The 27,700-nt window shown below is 35.6% G+C and overlaps 1 protein-coding gene across 1 annotated transcript in view; it reads left to right on the forward strand.

Annotated features, from left to right (window-relative positions):
- Window positions 1–27,700, forward strand: part of LOC131029531 (uncharacterized) — a 53,191-nt gene that overhangs the window by 5,127 nt on the left and 20,364 nt on the right. The window contains exons 2-3 of the mRNA XM_057960038.2: window positions 11,762–12,717; window positions 12,826–12,915. Of these exons, the coding sequence (XP_057816021.2) occupies window positions 11,762–12,717; window positions 12,826–12,915 (1,046 nt within the window). The remainder of the gene's footprint in view (window positions 1–11,761; window positions 12,718–12,825; window positions 12,916–27,700) is intronic.

The raw sequence follows: 27,700 nt of genomic DNA on the forward strand, positions 1-27,700 counted from the left end.
AACCTAGGTGACACCAACTCTAATAGCATTGGTACTTTATTGTTGGTGTCTGTATTGGTTCCTATTCCTTTGGCATTTAGTCCAAGTATTGCCACTAGTACAGCTTAGTGGATGACAATTTTTTGTCACATGAGAAATATTGTTCATCCTTCCAAGTTTCCAACGAATATCAGACATTAGATGCAAAGAATGATAATAAATGTTATATGAGAAATATTGCTATTCAACAGAGTTGCCGGAAACTCCTTTGTCCCTCCCCGGGAACGCGCTTCCCCGTATCCGTTCCCGTTTCTGAAACGGATATGTATCCGATTCAGCCCAAATACACGTCGAATATTGTACCCACGCACGCCCAAAAATACTTGATTTCCAACCATGCTAAATACTAATGTGATTTGATTTTTAAACAAAATTGACGTAAATCTTCCTAAATTTAATTTTAAAAAACTTCATTAACGCATTTAAAAAAAAAATGGTATTAACAAAACCTACACCAAATGAGAAAGACAAATGAAATGTTTTTCTATTTCAGTGGCCCATTTTTTGGGTTATCTTCCAATGCAACTCTTCTATTTTTGCATATTGTAAAATGTTAAATTTACTTATCATTATTTCTGTAGCAATTATGTGTCTATATTGCTTTTGAAGTAATGAAAATCTCCTCGAATAACTTAGAAAATTGTGTTAAATATATGTGTATGTGTTTTTTATGAATGACATGTCCAGCCGTATCCATATTGGGGGTCTTAAAAAATAGCCGTATCCATATCGGATACCGTATCCGTGTCCATGCAACTTTGCTATTCAACCTTCCAAATATCAACCATCAAATGCAGAGTAACAAAATAAATGTCATGAAAAATATTGTTGTTCATCCTTCCAATGAATATCAACCATCAATCTACCACAAGCAAAGTATAGCCCTCAATCTAGTAACAAGAATAATATTGATTATTAATTATCTATGGCAAGTTTATCTGCAAGCACTAACAAAGCAATTTTCAGTGCTTGTGGATCGGCTAACCATACTCATGCAAGGGCCTAGCAAAATTCAAGCAAGTAATAGGCAAAAAAAAAAACTTTTTTTGTGTGCCCTAAGTTGCCACAATCGTGTGTCCTGAAAATGCTTGAAATTCACATTAACTTTTTTATGCTTGGAGGAAAAAAGTTTTGATACCATTTCAGCGAAATTTTGATCTGTTTTCATGCAATGATAGTGAGTTTTTGACAATTTTTTATGCCAAAATTGCTGTATTTTTTTTAAAAAACATGGCAAGAAGTTACTTGTTGCAGATTCTGGCTCACAAGTGCTTGTAGAGTTTAGCAACTATGGTTTGTACTACACCAAAGCACCTCCTAGATGCTCACAATAACACTGGGATTATCAATCTATCTCTAACAGATGTCGTAATTGTTGCAGTAGTGTTGCAAGGCGTTGCGCAAGATTGTGCTTAGCAGTAACCATACATTTGCCAAACTTTTTGCAATTTCCACCATGTCATCAACAGGGTCTAACAGACCTGCAGGCCACTTGCAAAGGCTAACTTGAATTGCTCATCATTGTGTTGTTTCAAGCGTCACACTTCAGCCATTGTTGTTCCAAGTGTCACACTTGGGACATCAAACAATGTTGTCATTGCAGTAAGCCAAGTGGTACTCTTGAGGGTTGTGCTTTGCCAGGTCATCCAATAACACATTGTATGACTATCAGATACACATACTGAAACAGTTCTACTTATAGGTATAGGTTAACTTTTGCAATGACTCTTGGGCTTGATGGCATGTAACTATATATACATTTGTAACTTTAGCAAATAGGGATAGAACAAACTAGATTAGAAGATAGCATCCGTACAACTTTCTCAAGAGTATGCCATATATATGAGAGGGACAAATAAATAAAAAATACATTTACCGTTTCAGTATCAGTGTGTGTGTGTGCATATATATGTATATGATATGTTTTTCGAAAGCCTTTGCACATGTACATAACCTCGTCTAGAGAGTTTCTAGCAGGTTTCAACTCAGGTCCTGGGTAATTATTAAAGATTTAATTTTAATTTAAGAAAGAGATGGTGTAGTGTACCAATTGTTTCCACTTCACATATATGTTTTCCTTTATATGCTGACCGGTTTATTTAATTTTTATTCTTGACTATTGAATAGAGCCTCTGCCATGCTGAAGCCAACTCAAGCATTTGTAAATTAGGCAAACCAACTCCAGATGATAGAGATGCCTTCTTTCCATTGCAAGATACATCTTTATTGCATATCTTCATCACTGTTCTATCTTCTTTGTCACTTTAGTCGCAAAATATTATGTTTTACGCTGTAATAAGTTACAGGAAAAGGTGATATTTAGCTTGTCCAACTCCCTTATCATTTCAGTCACAAAATATTTTGGTTTAAGCTGAAATAATTTATACAAAAAGGTGATATTTAGTTTGTTCAACTCCCAGAACTATTTGGGTGTCTAATAGTGGATAAAGGACAGCTTTGTTCTTACCTATAATGGATTTGAACCTGTCAAACACAGAAGCAATTGCCTTTTAGAATGTGAGCAAATGAGGGCTATTTAAATTTGAATAATGGTAGCACAACATGGTAGTATCTATTAAAAGAAGAATCAAATAGGAAATGAAATTGGGTATAAGCTATGGGTGCTATATTTTTCTGAAGTGGCTCAGTACTCTTTATTAAAGTTTTAGACCCAAAAACATTTAGGAATATTGAGTGCTGCCAGCTCTTTGCTTAGTTATTTATTGGTGGGTGTTTTACTTGTGAAGCTGATTTTAAAACTAATTATTGTATTTCAGAATTGTCTTGAGTTGGTTGGTTTGATTTGGAATTTAGTGTACTTTTTTGAGTGCCAGTCTAGCCCTTTCTTCTACTTGCTGTGTCATTCTTTAGTCAAATGCAATTCCGGAATATGGTACTGACAGGCTTCTGTTATCATGTGTGCATTTTGGAACAATTTGCTTGTGATTTGTGTTGTTCACATAAAGACATGTAAATTTTCCAAACGCTTTCACCTAGCTTGGCAGTAATCCTATATTTAATGCACATGGAATATACGTTATCCAAAGTTCCAACGAAGAAGTTTGTTATGCTTTTCAACAACTAACCCTACAACTTTTTGTGCTTTGTGTTTGTAAGAAATTCACAGACAAGCTTACAACATTTCCGATTGATATTGTTTGAGTAATAATTTTGACAACATTAAGCATCATATTTGAGAGCATTGGGCAGTATCCCCTTTTTCAGTGGCCTCATATATTATATTTGTTTCTTGAGGTTTAGGTTATTATTTTCAATCAAACAATTACTTATCGTTAAGAAATAAGGGCTTTCTGTTGAACATAACATTGATGTTTAAATCCATTGGTTTTGGGTGTCATTCTAACCAGTAACAGAGCACCTGTGTATAGTCCACACTTTTGTTGTGTGTGCTATGATGTATTAGAGTGTTATATGAAATATTGATGCTAAATTTTTTGACAGGTGTTAAATCCAGAAACATCATAAGCATTGATATGGACTATGGAAATATCATTAAGAAATAAGGGCTTTCTGTTGAACATAACAGTGATGTTTAAAGTCCGCTGGTTTTGGGTGTCATTCCAACAAGTAACAGAGCACCTGTCTGTAGTCCATACTTTTGTTATGTTTGCTGTGATGGATCACGGAGTAGTCTGATCCAAAATGTTGATGTTAAAAATCTTGACAGAGTTAAATCCAGAAACATTGTAAGCATTGCTATGGACTATTGAAATAAAAGGGTGTAATGTCCCTTATTAGATTACTATGACTTAGGGGCAATTTAGAATTACAGTATCGGACCCTTACAATAACTTGAGCAATTGAGAATAGAAATATTCTGATATACTATACAATAATAAGCAGCGTCACTTGCTATTTCTGATTTGTACAACAAAGGGTATGCTGGAGTGACTGGAAGAAAACTTGCAAGGGACACTCACTAAGATAATGATGACAAGTAAATATATACTGAGATATGAACAGCTATTGCCTATTGCAATCCATACTATTGTCCCCTTATAGGCACTTAAATCCTACTACATCTAAATTGTATTAATACCTGAGATGTAACTTACAGCAATGATGTAATCACCTGTTACAGTTCTGACAATATTATCTTGTCCCTTTCTGGTTAATTCTGATACACGATTGCTGGGAATATATGCCTGATTTAGGGTTTTCGACCTTTGCTCTTCACCGGCTGTCCAAGCTGGATTAAGGAATCAAATATATAAACTTAAATCCTTTTCCGTGCTATCCTCCTCATGGTCAGCTTGAATGACTTCTTATACATATTATACGAAGTGAAGAGTCATATGGTATAGATACGTCTCTTCCTTTATCCTTAGGGATTCCTTTGTTTAATATTGATTATCTTAATGACTATATTGCATAATAATTATTGATTGGCATTATTTAGCGCACCCTTCTATATGGTAATCGCTGATCTTTGTAAATGAATTACTAATATTTTAAGTGACATCGCAGCCTTTGATATGATTCTCAATAAACAATTTGTATTAATTATTGTCTCTTATTTAAGGTTTTGGTCAATAACTAATAATCGTCTTTCCTTAATAGTTCGATGCCCTTTCACCCGAAACAATTGAAGATTGCATGTAATCGCATCTACTAAGGGAGTTGCGTCCAGCATCTATAACCATAGTGACACCAATATTTAATATTCGGAAATCTTTACATAAGCTTGCGTCTATTGTAATGTTTGGCGTAAATGTTTTATTCCCATCAGCGGCTTAGGTACCACGATAGGCAATGGTAATTGACGTATAGCTTTAGAATGTTTGTTCTTCACCGTAGCCTTAAGCTACCACCCAGGCATCTCCCGATAACTTTTTTCTCATCCTTGGCTTCCCGTATTCAAAGTCTTATTTGTTTGTAGTTACAGAGTTGTATCTTATCGCACCATACTAAACGGTGATTAGTTCAACCTTTGTAAAGATATTAATGTCTCATGGCTATTTTATATATTTATGGTTATTTTATAGTAATGATTTCAATTGCATCAACTTATTATAAAGATAATACAAGGAGCTTTCTCGGGATCACAACATTTGATGAAGTTCAGTTTGGGGAACATCATAAAGGGCTATTAAACTTTCTTTTTATAAATGATGGTAGTGCAAAACCTCTCATATATGGTTGCTTTATATCGTGCTAAGTTACCGGTTCCGGTTCGGATTCGGGTACGGATTCGCGGATTTGGCAAAAAATTTTTTTTTTTTGGTACGGGTATGGGTTCGTCCGTACATATATATATATATTTTAATTTTTTTTAATATATATATATATATGTTCAAACTTCAAACATCAAAATTATATATGTTCACAGTTCAAACATACAAATGTCAAATATGAAACATACAATGTAACTTTCCCATACAATGATACATAAATGATAACAGATAAATCATAAATCATAAATGATAAATCCATAATTGCCAATGCCAATAAATATTCTGATATTGATATATCATAAATCATAAATGTAATATCATATTCATAATTTGCAAAAAAGATAATATTCAAGTTTCAAGTTTCAAAATGTGAAAATGTCATGACACAATAAAGTACAAAGTTAAACATTCAAATTACAAGCCATCTATGGGATTTAAATTCCATATTCATCTTCATCTGAAGCATCCAACCCAAGCCCACGGTCATCAAGTGGTTCAAATTCAGCATTAGTTGAACCAATATCAAATGGAATGCCACTCCCACTAGCTATGTCTCTCTCAAATTCCATAACTGCCTCGTCTATAGAGACTTGGCAAAGTTGTGCAACTGTAGCATCTAAATCAGCACACTCAGGGGCTAGATCCCAATTCCTTGTTACACCCTCACTATATCCAGGGTCCTTATGTGACAACAAACGAAGGTTGGAGTGTACGTAGACCAAATCCTCAGCTTTCTTTGCACCCAAACGATTACGTTTGACTGAGTGGATGAAGGAGTATGTACTCCAATTCCGCTCAGCTGAAGAAGAACTTGCAACCTGTTAAAAGTTAAAACATAATTAGAAATTTATAAATTAAAATTATAAAATAAAAATATGATAGCATCAAATGGAATTGGAAAACTATAAAAATAAAAAATAAAAAGATACATACTTGGGAGTTAAGTTTAATTGCAAGAGGCTGCAAGTAAATGGAGCCTTGACCATGTACATACCACCACTCATCAGCATCCATCCCATATCTAGCATTAAGAGCTACAACATCATGATTTTTTGCAGATACAAATTGGCCAAACTCCCTCATGACAATATTTCTTGTCTCCTCATCTTGATATATCTTTTTAAAGGCAGCCCTATAGCCAGAAGCAACCTCTGCATCTCTATATGGTGGCACCCTCCTTGGTGTTGCAAGCATCTCTGCACTATAAAATTTTGGCGTTAAAGCAAATGCTAAGAGATGCAAGGGGGTGGTCATCTTGTTCCAACGGTCAACAACAATTTTCTGCACAACTTTGAAAAATGTTTCCGTTGGGTCATTTTCTTTTCTATTTATTACTTCTTTTATTTTTTCCACCATGCAATCCATGCCATCATAAATCTCGCCCAAACATGGGCGATCAGTATCAGCATACCTGATCATGCTCATGATGGGCTCAGTGAAATTCAAAACATATTCCACATCATCCCACCATTTCTCACTATGGATCAATGCTCTTACTTTTAGAGCTCTTTCTGTGTGGGACTGCTTCCATACACTCCACAAGCTGTTGATGACCATAGAACTCAAGGCGTCTCGCACCTTCAGAAGTCGTCTTAAGACGAGCGTGTGAGATGCAAATCGTGTTTCAACAACCTAACATGACATAACAAAATACACAACATATATCAAATGCAAGTCTATAAAAAATACAAATTTAAAACTAAAAAATTAAAAAATAAAATTTAAAATTAGTAATTATAAATTACCTTCAACAACTCCAACTTGGAGAAGGTCCCGAGAATGGCTTGTGACATATGATGATTAGTCACAAACATTTGAATCTCCTCGCCCTCCACATATAGTTTTTTCACCCAATCAATTTGTGTGCCAAGCTTTTGCATGATTAAATTGAGTGAGTGTACTGCGCATGGTGTCCAAAAGATGTGACCATATGTAGCCTCCACTATAGTCCTTGCTGCCCTACAATTTTTAGCATTGTCAGTTACAACTTGGACAACATTTTGAGGCCCCACCATGTCAATGCATTCTATCAAGATATTGGCAATGAAACTTGCATCTTTCACTTGCCCCTCACAATCCATTGCTTTCAAAAACATTGCCCCTTTAGGACACACTGCTATAACATTGATCAATGGCCTATTTTTACAATCTTTCCATCCATCAGAAACAATGGTCACACCTGTTTCCTGCCATGTATCTTTGATGACCTTCAACTGTGACTCTACGGATGCTTTCTCCTTTGCCAATAAGGTGGTTCTCACCTTTTCATACCCTGGACAAACTTAATCAGAAGGTGTATTGTAAAGAGTATGCACCATGTCCCGAAAGTAAGGTGATCTAACAAGGTTGAAAGGAAGCCCATTGCCATAAAGGCAACGTCCAATTTTGGAATCTGCAATCTCTCTCAGTTCATTTTGAAGGCAAAATCCAATGGGCCTCTTTTCCGTGAAGCCACAACATTCTGATTCTCTACTGCATCAACTGGTGGGTTTTGCATGAAAGGATGTGAACCAGCTGGTCTTGTGGAGCCAATGCTACTAGAAGGCCTCTTAGACATTGAGCTTGGATGGACAAGAGGATGATCAGTCTTTGCTTTGCTACTTCTCCTATCAGCTTCCTCTTGTTCTCTAATATATTCCAAAACTAGAGCTTTTGACAGCCCCTTGCCATCTGATCCCTTACAAAATTTTATTCCACGCCCAGGGATGAAACAAAGGTGGCCTTTCACTCGAAAGTATGAGCTGGTTTACTCAGTGCCACAATGGTTGCATTGCCAAACAAAACCCCCACCACCAGACATTGGCTTGATCATTGTTGTATAATGCCAAAGTGGTGAATCTTGATCAATTTTAAAGGGGGTATTTTCAGTTCGGACATTTGCAACTGAACTAGAGCTTGCACTTGCACTTCCAGTTCCAGCCATTATGTATAATTTTATGAATAGTGCACCTAAAATGAAAAGAGAACGCACAACATTATTGAAAAAAATTATTAAAATTTCGCTATTATAACCCCACACTATGCATACAAAGTGTAAAAAAATATACAAGACTTCTTTAAAAAAAATTAAAAAAACTTTAAAAAACTTAAAAAAAAAATTTAAAAATTTGAAAAAAACTTGGAAAAATTCTTGAAAACTTGAAAAAAATTCAGATTCACTTACCTTTAATGGCTAAATCTTTCTTCTCTAGTGATTCCTATGCCTTTGATGCGTGTCTCACACCTTCGTAGTCGTCACCTTCGAAGAAAAATACAAAAACTAAGAAGCCTGATTGTAGAGAAAAAAATCTTCAAAAATGCAAGTAGAATAGGTTGAATGCATGTTTTGATGCATGAAATGCATCATAGAGGGGCGGATTAGGGTTTAGATGTAAAAATAAGATTAAAAAAATTGTTTTTTAATTGCTTTCTAACCCGTGGGCCCCGTTTTTGGGAACCCACGGGCTTGGGTTCACCCGGGTCCTCCTGGGTTCTCCTGGGTCCTCCTGGGTTCGCCCTGGGTCCCACTCGGGTCCTGCCCAGGCGGCTGGGTTCCCTGTGGGTCCTGCCATAACCAGGCTGGGACCAGGACCGGGCACGGACCAGGACCAGGACCCAGCCAAAATAGCAGGACCCACAGGGAACCCAGCCGCTTGGGCAGGACCCGGGTGGGACCCAGGGCGAACCAGGCTGGGACCAGGACCGGGCACGGACCAGGACCAGGACCCAGCCAAAATAGGCAAGAACCGGTATCATATCGTGGTTATCTAGAGATTCAAACCCTTACCCCCTGGTACTCATCTCCCATACGGGAAACTCATCCCTGTTTGGAAATCCGATATATGGGGATGCCTTGAGGTGTAGGTAGACATAAGATGAAGTTTCTTAGCATCTCTATACTTGTTCTGGAAGTGTCTAATGTTGATGTCTGGTTGACAAGAGCTATAAGCACTAAAGAAATACACAATTAGATTTGTAATATTTTTTTTGCTTTTTTGTTTTGCATGAAATTTTAAATTTTATGGGTTTCTCGCAATAGAATTTTTTCTTATCAAATCCCAAAGAGTTATGGTAAGAAGAGAAATAATAAAATTGGTTAAGATGTCTATGTGAAGTTGTGAACTGAAGTTTACTTGATCAATTGAAATGGGATAGTGGGGTACCCTATGATAGTAGTTTTTGTTAACAAACTATGTCTGGTTGACAAGAGCTATAAGCACTAAAGAAATACACAATTAGGATTTGTAATATTTTTTTCTTATCAAGTCCCAAAGAGTTATGGTAAGAAGAGAAATAATAAAATTGGTTAAGATGTCTATGTGAAGTTGTGAACTGAAGTTACTTGATCAATTGAAATGGGATAGTGGGGTACCCTATGATAGTAGTTTGTGTTAACAAACTATATAGTATATATGTAGCACTAAACTATATAGTATATATGTAGCACTAACACTGTTATAATTATACATATTTATATTTACGTGTGTACATAGATATATGGGTATACCTAAGGTATCCACACACCATGTTTTTCAAATAATGATATTCTTGTTGTGGTCCTTGTCTTCAATCTTGGTTACTATAGTTTATACTTTAACTATTTATGTGATGATGATGATTATGGAATATTAAATTAATTCATATTTGATTTTGTTGACATCTTGATCTATTTATGTAGTTTGGAATGTCAGTTTAAAACTTAAAATGTTTAGTCAATTATATTTTTAAAAGTTTAATAGCACCATTGTATTACATTTGTTTTAAAAGCTTTAAACATTTTTTTATTATTGCTGTCTCCAAGTACCTATCTTTCATTTTTGAAAAATGGCATATGGTTACCCGTCCCTGTTTCTTGGTAACTATGCTTTATACCTTGGATGACCATAAGTACGCAATGGGCAACTGTTGGTTCATGAGGAATGTTTCACATTGAAAGGATTTTGACATGATCAAGGAAAGCTTTCTAGAGACAGATCAATGTCCTATAGACACTCGCCAATCTAACATGCCAAATTGGGACTCTGTTCATGGTCTCTTGTCTGATGCTGAGTCCCTGGTTAAAGGCACCAGAGAACCCCTTAGTCATGCCAATAATGAAGTCATGTCTCTCTTTTTTTTGGGAGACTGGAGATAGAGCCTCAAGCTGAAGCATGAGAGATATATGGGGACAGGTTATTTGGCATGAATGATCAAACCTATAGTTTACTTTTGGAGCCTATCTCCATTTTGTTTATCTGGGTTATGCGCCTGTCCTCAGTTTTTTCAAAAAGGGTTCCCTACCCCTGCTGCTAAAGAAGTTCTATTCCACACTTCACATTTGTTTTTTAGTCTCTTCCTACGGTGTAAATCTTTGCATTCATTTCTTGTCTACATGTTTCATCTATTGGTAAAGAGTCTCTTTACCTGATAGATGAAAGTCAAGAAAGAAGAAGAGTAAATTTGGTAAAATGAAGAAAACCCTCTACAGAAACTCTCTTATTGCAAAGTAGAACCTCTTTATGGATTCAGTCCTCTCTGCAATGATGCATCAGTTTCATGGAAATTCATTCTTAATAGTTTTTCCACCTGCGTAAAATCCTTTCCTATTGAAACACAGTTCACTTAACTTGGCAAAATCACTAGTCATTTGCATTTCTTTTTGGTGACAAACTTTTTGTGTTTAAGAAAAATCTGTTGAAAAGTTAAAATATTTACATGAACTTGGAAAAGAGTTTCCCTCTCTCATGCGTTTGTAGATTGCTTTATACTTCTAAGTTGTTTAGGTAGTTGGTCTGGCTATGCAGGGGCTGTTCATCCTCTTTGTTTTGTTCATTAAGATTTATTCAATTTTCTTTTTTGTTTAGTGTCATAGTATCATCGGTCAGATGTGCATCATTCATATCATCGACATGTTGACAATTTTTTCCCAATACCTCTTGATTTTTTTGTGAGATGAGTGAAATCTCCTACAAGGGGAGATGCCTCAACTGTGCCACCCCCAGGAATACATTTCCTTGCAATATACAAGGCTGAAAATAGAACTTCTGTGTTGGCGTGGCTTGTTTTCTCGAAAGTATGTCATTATACAAAATAATTAGTCTATTTTTTTTTCATTGCTGCTATTGAGAAGTCCTTCATGCAAGTCCAGTTTGCTTCTACTTAAAATGACATTTTCATTTGATAGAGTTCATCTCAATGTAGTCAGCATTGTAGTATTCTTTTGTTTTTTATTTTTTATTTTTAGCGTTCTTGTTCTAGTTCAAATTATGATGCTGAAGTTTTAAAGTGCAAAGTAGTTATGGAATTGGAAAATGTTAACTAATGTATTGGAATCAGGCTACATGTCATGAGAGCATTTATGATGGTACTGAAATTTTAGAATGCAAATTTAGAAATGGAATTGGACAATGTAAACTAATGTATTGAAATTGGACTAAATGCTATGAGAGCATTTACTGTAGGTCTGACTCTATTATTTTATATTGTTGAATTGCTAGATGCTTATCTCTGTTGGTATTTTGTATATCACATTAATGAAGCCTTTATGCTGTTTTTTTGATTGAATGTAGATAACTCTGACGTTCAATTTTCGTCTAGAGCTAGACCATTTCAGTCACAGTTTCCTGGGCCAACTCGTGGTGACTACGACTCTTTTCGTAATTTGGGATCATCAGACAGGTCTTCTCATTTGTCCTTTCGAAGAGGCCTCAGTAATAACAGTGGGGGTAGTGAGCGTGTGAATTCTGATAAGGATCTCTTTTCAAATACACGTGCTTATGCTAGTTTTCGTCGCAGTTCCTCTTTTCGCTCTTCTGATTCTGCTGTAGAACGTGAGAAGATCTGGGATTGGGACAGACAACGGGAAGCACGGGATAAAGAAAAGTCCTTTGGGACAGGTGGGAATGATCGTAACATTGGCCGTGAAATACCTGATTCATCACGAAGGTGGTCGAGTTCTGGCCCTGATGTGAAGTTTGATGGTGAGTTAAGGCGTTCTCGATCTGTAATATCTAATAGAAAGGCAGAGGATGAGGCCAACAAATCAGGAAATGAGTTACAGAGCATTACAATGGCTCCTCCCATTCGGGGGGGTCTTGTAAGTAACATACAAAAAGCAGATTTTGAAAGAAATTTTCCTTCTCTTGGAGCTGAAGAGAGGCAAGGTATTCAATCGAACTTAGTGAATGTTGCGTTGCTGAACTCAAGTTCAATTTGGCAAGGGCAACGAGCAGCTGGAAGGCCAGATCCAGGAAGAACTTCTTCCCCTGGATTAAATATTTCTGGTGGTTCAGCTCCAGGTACAGCACTAAGTGGGGTACCTGCTATTGGAGCAGATGGATGGAAATCTGCTCTAGCAGATGTTCCAGTTCCAAATGGGGTGTTACAGAACAGTTGTCCCATTGTTTCAGACCAACAAGTAACTATAAATTCTATTGTATCCAAAGGTCATGGACTTGTTTCAGCTAGTGGACTTAACATGGCCGAGGCACTAGTGCAGAATCCTGCAAGGCCACGTACTCCTCAGGTATTTATAGTTATGTTTTTGATATTTAGAACTCCAAACTGTGTTCTTGGATTTATCTTTTGTATCTGCTGATTTCATGGAGCTCTTTGAGTTTTCTTTGTGCTGCAGTTATCTGTTGAGGTTCAAAGATTGGAGGAGCTAGCTCTGAAGCAGTCTCGGCAGCTAATACCTGTGACTCCTTCAATGCCCAAAACAATGGTATGTAGATTCAATGTTTTTCTTGTTTGATATAATTACAAAGTTGTACGGACATGGATACGGGTACAGATATGGGTATGGTATCAAATATGGATACAGCCATTTTTTGAGACCTCTTATTTGGTTATGGCAGGATATAGGATTCATGAAAAACAAATATTCATATATTTAACACAATATTATAAGACATTGGATGACCTGCAAAAAAATAATGGAATGAAAGTATAAAATATAAATAGTTATACGTAGAGTTTAAAAAACACAATTATAACTTATAAATTAATTTAAGACTGTAATTTAAATAATTTATAATATATGTTTAACATTTACTAGTTCAAATCTAATTCTACAAAATATACAATCTAAAAAGCTATAATTATATGCCTATTAACTTCTAAATTTAAATCTAAATTATTTATTAAGTTAAAATAAACTAGATATATTATTAAAAAATAAAATAAATATACTATATATAACTATTGTTTAATTTCAGCAAAATAAAATAAGTATATTATATATAACTATTATTTAATTTCATCAAATCATAAATTTTAATAATATATTATAAATTAATAAAGAAACAAAACTAAATGTAAATAACAATAATAAGAACTATTGAATATTTAATTTTTTTTTTTGATTGGCAAACTGTAGTATTATATTAATAATATAAAAGTTTATATGATATTCTTCTAGTAAAGCAAAAATGGGGTAAACCCCTGAAACAGTCACAGCCATGTGGGCCAACCAATACCTCACACCAACCACCCACATAGAAACTTCAATTAACTATTCCTACCCTGCCACCCCAAAATTTGGCAACCTACCAATTTCAAACTATTACCAACATAATCGATTAAACTAGTGGAAATTACATCAAAATCTTACAAAAATCACAAACATATCACAGTTTCATTTTCTTTCTACCTGGTCCATTAACCTCGAAATTCTCTCGGTCAAATTCGGCCTTCTTTGACATGTCCTTTTGCTTTTTTGCCTTCGCCATCCGCATTTCCACTTCCCTTTCTCGTATGTAGTCCTTCAAATTCTCCCAACCGAGCCTTGCTTCCTCTAACCTGGCATCACGGTCTGCTCCATCATTCCACAACACAAACGGCCTCACCTCTACATTGCTTTCCTCTGGCATAATACCTTCCCCAAAGGGGCGTCTCAAACCCCTACCCATCATCGCCCTCGTCAATAGAGAAGTCAGACCATAGAGGGAATGGTCTGGGATGCAGGCTTTAGCAACCTAGACCACATCCTCCTTTGTCCCAAACGTCAAGCCCCAAGTGATCACCATGGAGATGATATCCGTGTTTGTTCTGTATCTAAATTCTGATTGAATATTCTCTTTCCCTAGCAAAACCTCCATTAGCTGCAGAAAGGAGGGGTTGTCGAACTTGAAAATACTCCCCAATCTCTTCTCTAACACCTTCCCAAAGAAAGCAAGCTGTTGTTTGATGGAATTGAGTGAGAAGTTCACTTCCATTGTAGCTTGCTGTACACACCTCAAGCTTCCTCTTGTTGTCGTCTAAACCTTGCCACACACCACGCCACCTTGGAGAACAAAACACCACCCTTCTGTTGTTTTAAATTCCTCCACCTGACATTACGTCAAGTTAGAGTAATTGCTATTAATGCTACCCCCATCCTTGATTCCCAAAATCTCCGAGTCATCATTTTTAAAATGTGCCACACATGCCACCTTCCCTCTGTGATTAATCCTCTGCCATGCATTAAAGCTGGAGAGAAAAAGAGTCGCTAGAGTTTCCCACCCCTGATTAATTAAGGGAGTTTCCTTCTCTGCGAATATGCAAAATTTTAAAGTCTTGAAAGTTTTTTATTTTTTACTTAATAATATTAATAATTTTATTTATTTTCCAGCAATGGGAGACTCCTTTAGCAAAAGCCTCCGTTACAATTTTTGAGTAACCTTTGAAGTGCATCTTTGAAACTGAAAGTTTCTCTACAAGCAAGGCAGCCTGCGCCTCCGCTTCATTTGTTTGTCCCATCTTGCAAACGCTTAGCTCCCTTTGCCAAAACCATTCCATCCTCGTTTCTCACAACGCAACCCACACCCGAAATTCCAGGTTTACCTTGAGAGACTCCGTTAAAGTTGATCTTGATCCATCTCGACTTTGATTTTTCCCACACCACACTATCTTGGGTGGGATGAATCCTACTAGGCCCATTAACAGGCCGAATATTATAAAAATTTGTTTAGTGTAGCATATTTAAAATATTAATTTAGGTATCTTTAATTTCCTTTAATGTACTCAATATCTTTAATTTTTTTTGTTAAAATTCTTATTGCTACATTACAAATACTATGAAATTAGTGTAGCATATGTTACAGATTTATAATTTATTTTAAATTTAAAGTTTCTTAGATTCAAACATTACAAATATTATAGTTTATAAACAATAAACTTTATAAACCTAAAATGCACACAACCAAATCAAGACGATGACTAGCATATGAAGGAATTCCAAAAATCGCAGAAGATGAAGGAATTCCAAAAATCGTAGGTGATGAAGAACTTGCAGATGAAACTATCAGAACTCACAACGAATGAAATTGCTCCTCGCAGGAAAAAATCGCTGAATTAATTTTGAATGCCGTATTGAGGCATTCCTGTAGTGATATTTATAAGGATTTAACTACGGAAAATCAGTTTTGCTTTCATATTTTTAGAAATTTTACTGCGCCTATCTTCACCGGATTTTTTTTTGCCATGCTGAATTCGTACAAATCCAGCATGGCAAATATTTCTGCTATTTTTAAAGATGGGTTGGTACGTTTTTTAATCCGTATTTGTGCTGTACTGTATCTGTACTCATTTCTGTATGGCGGTACGTGTGCCAGTTGAGGGAGGCTGCCGTTTCCGTCAACTTTGTATTTTGACTCATAATTAGTAGTTGCTTGTATTGTACTTTAGTTTAAAATTTTTATTTTTTAAAGTCTGAATTTCTTTATGTTGGCTAACTGCAATTTGAATTACTTTACTAGTGTACCATTGAAAGGTGGGTGATAGTTTGAACTCTTGTTTTTCAAAGGTCCTAAGCTATTCCATGTTTCTTAAAATGATACTCTTGCATTAGAATTTCTTATTAGCAATTATTTTTTTTGCATTAGTTGGTCACATGTAGTAAAGCATAGTTGGAGAAACAGAAATTCATAGGTTGAATGGCCTTTGCTCCTTATATGATCTCAAAATGAAAGGAAAGTTAAATTCCCGCTTTTTAAAATAATCACCTGCCTGCCGTAAAAAGTTAAAATGCAAGATCAATTTAATGTATAGGAACTATGATAAATTTAAGATATTGGCTTGGGTTTAGATACAGGGGATTTGGGTTTGCAGGTATGCCAATTTTTTCGGGGAGGGGGGATGGGAATATGTTTTGTGCATGCCAGATAATTACAGAACTTGTATATAATAAACAAAACAACCATAAAATATTTATAATCCTGTGATTGTCTCATGTTGACACGTTCTTCTTTCCAACATCTTCTTTACACCTAATATTGACAGATAAATAAGTTTGAGGTAGTCTTTGGCAGTGGTTATATCACCAATTTCACAAGTTATAAATAAGGTTGTTTCATTAGATTTGTTTTCCATAATATGGGTTTAAAATTGAAAGTGTACATAGAATTTAATTATGGTGGGGTTTAAAGTGGGGAATACAATGGCAAATTTTAGCCTAAACCCTGAAAACATGATGAAGGGGCAAAAGCTTGGGTTATTCTATAATTTTGGTTTTCCCAAAAAGCACGGGCCCGACCAGGTCAAAGCTGTATCGGTTTGACCCAGCGCGCCCAGGTGCCAGGAGCCAATTAAATGCAATTATTCTCGTTTTATCTATGTTAACTAGTATTGCCTGAAATGCACTGGATCTGTGTTTCCGGTTTGGATCCTGATACGGAACAATGGGGGATGTAACCAGGGTTCTTTTTTTGCCTTGTGGTTTTGTCTTGGATTTTAAGGATTTTGCAGTGAACCTGCTGTAGTTTGGCTGTTTGTTTTAATTTTTGTTTTTTTAATTGATTCTTTGTCCTACCGTCTCGTGTTTGTTAAATCAACCTTCCCCAGCGTGCCATCTTATTTTGCATCATTGAACCAGCTTTTGGTATTTTGTTTTTCTTCTGATCTCTGTTTGGGCAGAATATTTTAATAGCTTAAAGCTATGCAAATTTCATTCTCAGAAATATTGTCTGGGGTGGTGTAATGCTCTCCAAGCTCTGTAAATTGAATTCGTACCTTCTATGTTCGGAAGTTTGCTCTATTGTGTTTATATTAATTTATAGTTATACTATGCTTGTGTTTAATCATGATGTTTAAACTTCAAAGATTATTAATTTAAACTTAAAAGTATTTTATATATTTGAAAATTCAAATAGAGATATACTATGTAATACTTTTAATACTATTATTGAGAAGTTTATCTCCTTTTGGAGCTTCGGCAGCTTCTATATAAAAGTATTATATATATTAAGATTTTAAATTATTAATGTCTTATTTAAAATAAAGGTTTATTAAGTAATCAAGTTTAAATATAAATGTATTAAACATAGATATGTTATTTATTTAATCAGGATGGTTTACAATTTCAAATATAAACATTTTAAGAATATAATGGGAATTTGGATTGAAGGAAAGCTATGTGTGTGTTTATGACTTTTATAACCCAAATTGAATCCAACCCTCATTTTCTTTGAATGAATCTGTGAACTAATCAGAATTGATAACATAGCATTTTATTCCTGTTTTTAGCATCTATCTGATTCTCATTGTTTATTAACTTAATGTTTTCTAAATTTTTTATTATTTTAATATTTTTGAGCATCATGTTTCTTTTTACTCTTTTATAATTCGCAAAAAATAATAATGATTTGAAGTTCAATGATTTGGATTGAAATCAACCTTATCAATTAACATGGACTACCAGTCTTCCAGCTTGAATTGGATTCCTGTTTTATTTAACAAAGGCTTAGTTACAAACTTACAAGTGAAAAAGAAGTGAAGCTGCAAATGCTGATTTCCTGGGAAACTATGAAAACATACTGCTGCTGAAATGTCAGAAACAATTTTTTTGCTGTGCACAAAAAATAAAACCATAAAAAACTGGGTGTTATTGTCTCCGCTTAAACAATTGGAAAATTTTGGAAATTTTTTCTCACAAATATCCTCAGGCTATTTTAATTAAATAAACTTGTAGCAGACGAACTACAATACATTTCTTAGCTGTGGGACCCTGTGCTACTCAGCAGCAAATTTCTCTCAGAGATTACTTTTAAACTCGGACAAATCTCTCGTAAAATTTATAAACAATGCTACTTTGAACTCAGCAGCACAACATCTAACTTTTATTTTTTGAGATGAATTTTTTAGTTTTAGTATTCTCCTCGTGTTTTGTTCATTGATTTTGGTTGAGTGTGGTTTGTGAGGGTGGTTAATGGTATGTTAGTTTAGGCTTTATGGTAGTGTTAGGATAGGATTGAGAAAGGGCAATAGTGGTAGGTTAGCTTATAGAAGCAAAAAAGAGTAATAAAATGAGATGAGCTGTGTTCATTGATACCTGGTGCTTGGGCTGTGCTGGGTCAAACTGTTGTGGCTTTGACCCAGTCAAATCCTAGTCAGATTTTGGTTTTGAAGGGTTTAGGGTTTTCCTTCGCTAAACCCATGCAATTAAATTCCATTTACACTTCCAGAAGATGACTTATTCCTTGAAGGATTTTCGTACTACGAAAGGAAATTATTGAGAATGAGATAGAAGAAGTTTCAAATAGCAGCCTTGAAGGAGGAGACAATCATATGGAAATGTTGAACGAAGAACTACAAATTATTACTAGCGAGCTCAAGTATGAAGAAAAATTTGAGGGGGCGCTCAAAGACATCATCACCTTCATACTATTTGAGGGGGTGCTGAAAGATCTCATGAAAGAAGTACAAATGGAATCACTGTCAAAATTTTTTCAAGACAAACAAGTTATTGCAAGTGATGTGACCCATCATTAACTCCGGCCTCCGAAGACATTGCTTGAGGATGAAATACTACCGAACATTGTATTTGATCAACTAGAGGAAACGTTTGAAGCTCAACCTATCAAGGAGTCCCTAATTTTTGAAGATATGCTCGTGGAATTTTATAAGGACGCATGGTTTATGCAAGATAGCGAACTTGTTGTCACCACGGAGTGAAGAATGTTGAGCTATTCGAAGGCGCGCTAAGTCTATTTCAAGAAGAGCTTGCGAGTGAGGATCAACATGCTGTGGATGCTCGTGGAATGATCCATCACCAGTGGTGGCCTCTGGAAGCAGTTGATGATCTCTCTTTTCCTGCGATGCATGGTTGGGTGGCGACCAAGAGTTTCTACTCAAGCTCGAAACATTCCAGGTTGTCTCTTTCCTTAATCCTAGCATTGAAAGTTATTATGATTTTGATTATAGGGGTTATGGGAAAACAACTTGCATTTGGATAGATCATGGACCTAATGAATTACCCCAATTGATCATTTTGAGTAAGACTTTGCCTGAATATGAGAGATGCATGGGGAGAGCTTGTTTCTTCGTATTTAAGGATGAATTGCTCTACTGCGAACTATCACTTTTGCCATGTTCATGTTGCATACCTTGAGAAATCATGTAAAATCATGTGTATACTTTGCTTCTTTGAGTCATATCAAGTCTAGGAGTCTTGCATATAGATTTAGAGTAGGTTTTCCTTTTGTGTGTTTTAATTAGAGGTCTTATTGAGCCTTGTTCTTAATTTGCCTTGAGTCATTTGACTCATGATTTTTGGTGGCTCAAGTAGTCTAGTTGATTGCTCGCTTTAGTTTAGTTTGCTTTGGAGTCAGTCGTTGCGTAGTTTAGGCATCCTAAGTGGAGCCTTCATTTGTGAGAAAGACGTTTGTGTTGTTTGCTCACACATGTTGGTACATTTTGGATCTTATGTTTTGTCCATTTCTTAGATATCTATTCGTGAAGTGCTTTTGAATCCAAGGTTATTCCTCTCTAGCTTTATCATTTGGTTAGGACTTGTACTTGACTTGGAAGAGAATCACTCTCTGTCTCTTGATACTGACATCTTTCGATTACTATATCTTTACACACTAATAAACTCCGAGTCATTATGGCTTTCCAGGCGTAGCTGTGATTAGTGAAAAATCCAAAGTCTTGCTTCGATGCCACCGTAATTGTTAAACCCAAGTAAGCTTCATTGCTTACAAGCCAAAGGAATTGACGGAATATGAGAAAAGAAAGCAATATCAAAAGATGAAATGGAAAAAAAAATCAAGAAAAAGAAAAATGAATGAAAATGAAATATCAAAATTGGCTATGGGAACATGCAAGTAACTCCATCGGGGCTATAGATGCCTAGCTGACAATGGAGCAATATTCGTGAGATTACAGGGATAACCTCGTCGGGCCTATAGAAGTACGATTGGCAACGAGGCTCTTTCTGGGATGCTTATGGAGTTTAGACAAACAACATAGCTAATCATGGTGGAACTTGGAAGTTATGATCGTCTTGTTGAGAAGGAATGAACGCGATTGCACACACATGGATGATCAAAGACAAAGTGCCTTGACTAGGTTTGGGATTATTCTTCTAGCTTGAGTATGTTTTCTAGTCTCGTGATAAGCTAGGTTGAATTTTCTAGAGATTCTAAGTGTGGATTGTGTATTTAAATTTGAAATGTTCAGGTACATTTATTCGAGGTGGCGCTAGATGTTGTGACATATTCACACATCACCCCATTGCAAATGGGGACCCCCATTTTTTTTGCCTTGCTTAGTGTTTAGCTTGGTAGGTCTTTATAGATGTTTGCCCTTTGCTTGTGAGAGGAGATGAGTTTAAGGATGTGGTTGTGTCAAACTCACAAAGTCACTAGGGTTGTCAAGATGCAAAAAGGTTACCAATTTGCAAGTTAGAGGGCATCAAGGGTTTGAGATGGCATGAGGTAGGGTTTTGATGTGAAACTTGACAAAGGCATGAGTTTACTCAAAAGATTGATTTTGATAAATGTTAGCTTAACAATTTCAGGTTTGTACAAATGAAGCTTTGATGAAGTCAAGACGCTACGAATGAAAGAGAATTGCAAAGCTATCTAATTTGGCTGATCAAGTCTCAAATTGCAATGCAAAGGTCTTCAATTGCAAAGGTCAAATGTTGCAAAGGTGCTTTAAAAAAAAATCCACCCAAAAGGCAATGCAAAGGTACTTCAAAAGCCGCCTCCAACCAAATCTTGCAAAGGTCTCTTGAAAATCCGTTCAAGTGGATGACTTGCAAAGGTATCCTAAAAAGCCGCCTCAATCATGACTTGCAAAGGTATCCTAAAAAGCCGCCTCAATCATAACTTGCAAAGGTGCCTTGAATTTCCGCCATGAAGCAAATATTGCAAAGGTCCTTCAAAATTCCGATCAAGTGTTGAGTTGCAAAGGTGTCAAGAAAGGCCACCTTGATGTTGAGTTGCAAAGGTCCCTTGGAAATCCACCTTGTTGATAAGTTGCAAAGGTACCCTAAAATGCTGCCTTCAAACTAATCTTGCAAAGGTGAGTTGAAAATCTGCCTTGATGCTATGTTGCAAAGGTCTCTCCAAAAACCGCCTCAATCATGACTTGCAAAGGTCTCACAAAATGCCGCCTAGAGCAAATCTTGCAAAGATCTCTCAAAATGCCGCCACAAGCAACATCTTGCAAAGGTCCTTCAAAAATCCTATCAAGTCTTGAATTGCAAAGCTATCTCCAAATGATGCCTCCAAACAAGATTGTAAAGGTGTTATGAAAATCTGCCTACGCCAAAAGTTGCGAAGGTATCCTAAAAAGCCGCCTAGATCAAATGATGAGGAGGTCGGCCTTCAAGTGTGGAGTGCCCAGCATAAGTTCAAATTAAATTTTTTTTTAAAGAGACAAGCTGCCTAAGGGAAGATAAAACGAAAAGACACATCTCTATGCCTCCAACGCCCATATAAGAAAGTGTTTTGTTCATTTCAAAAGCATCATTCAAAGCAATCATTAACAACTTCGATCTGCAAATTTGAAAGACCAGCGAACTACATCACCAAAGTGCAACTACATTCTGATTTGCATCTCAGAATCCACAATTTTGAAGAGTGAATTTTATCTACATAAGCGATTTTAACAAGAGATTTTGATCATCTCATTTATTAAAATGCATTCTCAAGGAAGGCGAGATTGATTTTCAGTTCAATTTGAAGACAACCTAGACAAAAGTTGGTGAAATTTTGTATATCATCAGACCTGATTTTGGTGAATTTCTTCAGCCAGGGCATGAGCATAATTTGATCAGATTACAAGTCAAGCAACATCAGTTCCAGCTTTGGGAGACTAATGACCAGATTTGAAAAGATTTTATGAAGCATAAGTTTTGTGTAATATTGTTTTCATTTCTGGTTTTTTGATTAAGATTATGTTCTTTTTTCAGGTCTAGTGCAAGGAGTGAATGTGAGGAATGATGGAAGAAGATTCAAAACATTGCAAAGATGAAGGACTTGGATTCAACAAGAAGACAATATCAAAACAAGTTCCGTGCTAAAAAGAGGTGCTTAAGTAAGGAATCAAAGACAGTTCAACATCAAGATCAAGTTCGAGACTTGCAATACAAAGATCAAAGTCAAGGCCTTAGAGCATGAAAGAAAGATAACTTACATGATGATGAAGGAAAGTTTTACAATTTTGAATTCTCTTTAGGAATCCAAGAATCAAAGTCAGTACATTGAGGAGCTAAAATTCAATCGGGTGTATCATCCATCAAAGGAGGATCAATCAAGGTCATCACATAGTCTACATCGAACATGGTCGAGGAAGCAAATAGTTTCAAAAGAGTTGATCAAAGTTTGTTTAAACATAATGATGCTTCCAATCATCATCACATTGAGCAAACTGAATAATGTTGAGTATCAAGAGATATTACCCAATACTCATTCATGACGATGAATCAAGTCTACTAGTGCAAATTGAGGTGGCGTCCTCATCTTCATTCCACCACTCAAGAAGTTCCACATCAGCATGTCCAAATGCAATGCACCTGACTCATTTTATAGAGACACAAACTTTGAGCTACCTACCCTCATTTTCTATTGGTTCACATTCAATATTGAACCCAAATGTAATTTTCTCATTGGTCATAGGAGTTTGTTGTAACAAACCCTAATTAGGGTTTCTATCATGTAATCTTGGCCATTGAGTGTGAATCAATCCAAGCCATTGAATTGTATTGAGAGCACTATATAAGGCTCGGTTTTCTCATTTGTAAGTGGTTAATAGGGAATAGCAAGACACTAAGAGTAGAAGAATAGATATATTAGAAGTTAGAAGTTAGTTTAGAATAGGAAAAGAAGAAATTGTTGCTAAGGCTTGTAAATTGAAGTACTCTTTTCATTGAAGATATGGTGAAATGCGTTATTTCAACAAGCTACATGGTTTCTACTTCTCATTTGCTCTCATTTTGATTAGTTGAATGATAGAGCGTTGTGTATGATTCGTGGTGAAACTCCTAATCTATATTATTAGCAGTTTGTTGATTGCAAATTTGCCTTGTGTGGTCAACTAGAGTACTTGAATGAGCTTAAGTTCAATTGTTATTCAAGTAGGGGCCATAGAATAGTAGGGGCAATGAAGGGTCGGAACCCTACCGCATCTTGATCTTCAGTTTGGCCCCAGCCCGACAGCACCCACCTGTATGAATGCCGGGAACTACTGAGAAGGGCGAGCTCAAATTCGTCAACTAAGGGACGAGGGACGAGGGACAAGTTGTCATTGATATGCATTCAATTAATGATGTCTATGCTTGATAATGATTTGAAAATCTTCGAATTTCCTTAGAAGATCGCACTAAGCTTTGTGGAGTTGTTGCTTCACATGTCAAAGCAAGGCTTAGTTGAGTTGCACCAAAGATTGTCCATTGTTCCTACATTCTTAAACTTCTTAAACCCTATGTCTTTTGCCCCTTTTTTTTTTAATTCTCCCAGCAAGTAATTAGAATTTAAGTTCCAACAATTCACGCATTCATGTATAACGTAAGGCCCCTTGAAGAAACAACAATCGCAACAACTAACTGTGCTTATCCACACATTGTGACCGGACATTGAATAACCTTGGAGTTATCTCAAGCGATCCTTATGCGAATCTTCAGCATTTGAGAAACTTTGTCCAAGAGAGGATAAGATACTTTTGGGTATTTTATTCTGTGTTAGATTGTGTCTAAAAAACACATCAACAAGAACTAATGCTGATTAAAATTTTGATAAAAGCTGTAATATTTTCCTACTTAATAGAAATAAGGGTATATTAATATTATACTAATAATTCACCATAATTAAGTTTTGTAAATTGTAATTTTTCAATAGGGGTATATTAAATAATAATGAAAGTATAGGTTGTGTGAGGTTGTTTTAACCATTTTGGTGATTTAACTCCTTACCTAGTTGACTTGGTAACTGAGATGTAATTGATAAACTATACCATTGAGTAAGCTCCACAAGCAGTGGAACACTATATTTTCCATATTTCTCTAGTATATATTTCTCTAATGTATTCTTTGGTTTACATTAGTGAATCCCCGGATGGTAAGTAATACAGCAATTTAAAGATGCAGGTCTAGTTCAAGATTTAACTGTAGCTGAGGATCAAGATCTTTGACAACCCGTGGAAAGGAAACAAGTGTATGCTCATGTAGTTTGCCAAGGAGGAAGGACAAGAGCACATGGCTTGAAATCCATTATAGGAATGCAAATGACTAGAGTTAGTTGCAAAACTAACTCGCTGAATATGTTTCAAGAAAATGAAGAAGTTTAGAGAATTAGGATGGATTTATATGTCAATTCAAGTATGCGTTAGCCAATGAGGAGATAAACCTGGCTTTTATGTTGGTTTGTGATCTAAGCTCTTATACAACCTTCGATTTTTAAAATGTTTGGGCAAGTATGAAAAAAAAGGGGTAAAAAAGAAAAAGTCTCTCATGGAGGACAATTTAGAAGTTCCTAATAAATTGAGAATTCTTGATATTAGAATGTTTTCAACTACTGTCAATTGAGGTACAAATTGAATCAATTTTTCAATCTATGCGTGAAGTTACTGAAATTGAACAGAAACAGGATAGGGAACACATTTAAGAGTCATGTTTGAAGTGGTTGGAGGGGGCTTAAAGTTGGAAGATGTGGTAACAAGCACAAGAAAGAAACTTGTGGAGAGGCATAGATTCTGTAGATTTAGTCCCTGCTCAGCACATCTCATTAGCTGGCCACCAAATTATTACCTTCCTTAACTCATGCCCAACATTAAACAATTATAAACCCACATTGGGATTGATATGCATAATTCAAAACCTTTCATCTGATGCACAAAAGTTTTTGTTCAAAATTCAAAAACAATTCTTGATGCACAAGCTTAACAAATAAGATTTGTTATTGTAGCGTAGAAATTAGGAATCATCACAAAATAAGTAAATCAAATCAAAACATTAAACATGATAGCTCAATCATAAGAAAACTCATTGAAATGAACCTAATTCTAAAACACATTCAATGGAGGTATGGAAACAAAGCATTCAAAGATGAAATATTATGCAAACCAGATTCAAGATTGAATACTCCTTCCATGCGGCTCCATTGTTGTTCTTTCCTCTTCAATAATTTTGTGGATCTCACCTACAAGTGCTCACACAATTGAAAGCAAAAAGGCTCAAGAGTACTAGAAACGAAAGTTCGGTAAAAATTCGAGATTCATGAAGGAATTGATTGAAGAAAACATCCAATTTATAGAGAAATTGGAGAAATGGACAAATTAGCATGATAATGATTCGAATAGAAATTCAAATCAATAATAGCAAAGTTATGACATGTTGCTATGCAAAGAGGCTTGTGACAATTTTATGACAAATTGCTATGACAAGAGTATGACGCATGAAGCACACAAATAGGGAGAACTAGAGACAAGATAATTAGGTGGAATTTGAATTAGAAAATTAGAAAATAGGTGGAAATTAGGAATTAATGAAAATAGGAAATTAGAAATTAGTGAATTAATCAATAATTTTTCATTTATTAATTAATTCACTCACAAAGAGGAATAATTAGCCAATTAAATGAATATTTAATTGTAATAAGAAGACTTAGGATTAACAAGTAATTTAGTAATCCTAGAGGAAGAAATGGCGAATTAGGTTAAATGACTAAATCATAAAACCCTAGAAGACGAATTAGAAATGCGAAAATGACAATTAGGTCTTGATTAAAGATAATTAATGTCATGATTTGATTTTGATAAATGACCAATGCGACAAAATGATTGAGAAAATGCGCCAATTAACGAGGAACAATGACAAATTGATCCAAATTGACACAATTGAGACAGACAACGATCGATGACAAATCGGTCGCAAAATGACAAAATTGACAAGTGGACAAGGATCGACAACAAAATGGATTGCAAGATGACAAGATTGAAAATAACCACGATCGATGACAAATCGATCGCAAAATGACAAGATTGAACATGACAACGATCGATGACAAATCGATCGTTAAAATGACAAGGTTGAAGGATTGATGATAAATCGACAAGATTGAAAAGAGGACAAAACCCTAATTAGGATTGACGATGTCCAAAATGATAAGATTGATGATAAGATTGATAAGAGGACAAAACCCTAATTAGGATTGACGATGTCCAAAATGATGACAAATAAGCATGCTCATTGATGCAATAAGATAAAATCGATCAAAATCATGACTGGATAATGTTGTTGACAAGACCAAATTCGAGGACGAGATGATTGAAGAATGTAGAAGAATGACTCGATGTTCGCAAATGATAAAAATCAAGTGCGTGACATAGGAGAAATGTTAATGCGACGCAAAAACCTAAAATGAGGCAATGCGCAAATGTTAAAGTATGACCTCGCAAGCGTTGACCATTTTTAAGTGTCTACAGTTATAAATCCCCATTGAATGCAAACAAAATAAATTATTTATTTAGGAATTGTGTTGCTCTTTCAATAAACTTGACCAGCTTGAAAAATGCATGCATCAGTTTGTTGGCATTGCTTTCAATAAAACTGAGGTCACGGTCTAATATAACTTTAAGATTGCTGTTTTGAGGTTTCAGTTTTCTACAAAGGAGATAATGATTGCTTGTAGATCTAGTTAATTGAGTCATCTTCTAGTTTGAAGCCTACCTTTCAATGATATCTTTGCAAGGGATATGCCTCTTTTAATCTTGTTTTGCTTGCCCTTAAAGGATACACCTTTTTATTGTAATCATTAAAACTAAGATTCTCTGTGGGCAAGAGATTTGGGGCTGTTGTTTGGGAACTATTTATTTGGGGTTGTATTTAGAGGGTCCAAACTCTCATGCTCACCTGTATGACCCATTGAAAAGAAATGACTCTAAAGTGCAAAGTCCAAGATAAGTTTGCTGTCTATCCACTTCACCCAAGAATATCTTTATGATCTTTTTATATGTTTACAGATTTAACTCCTTGGGAAATAAATAGTTTGGGTTTGTATTTAGAGGTCTCAAACTATCATGCTCCCCTATATGATTCATTGAAAATAAATGACTCTATAGTGTATTGTCCAAGACCAAGATAAGTTAGTGACCAACCACTTCGCCAAAGAGTATCTTTATGATCTTTTTATATATTTGCAGATTTAAGTCCTCAGACAATTCAACCTTAAGTTGTGAGAGACACCCATATTTGCTATATTGTTCTTTACAAAGGATTGCCTGATTCATGCTCATTAGGTGTCAAGTTG

Source organism: Cryptomeria japonica, chromosome 5 (genome assembly GCF_030272615.1).
Source record: "Cryptomeria japonica chromosome 5, Sugi_1.0, whole genome shotgun sequence".
Classification (NCBI taxonomy): Eukaryota; Viridiplantae; Streptophyta; class Pinopsida; order Cupressales; family Cupressaceae; genus Cryptomeria; species Cryptomeria japonica.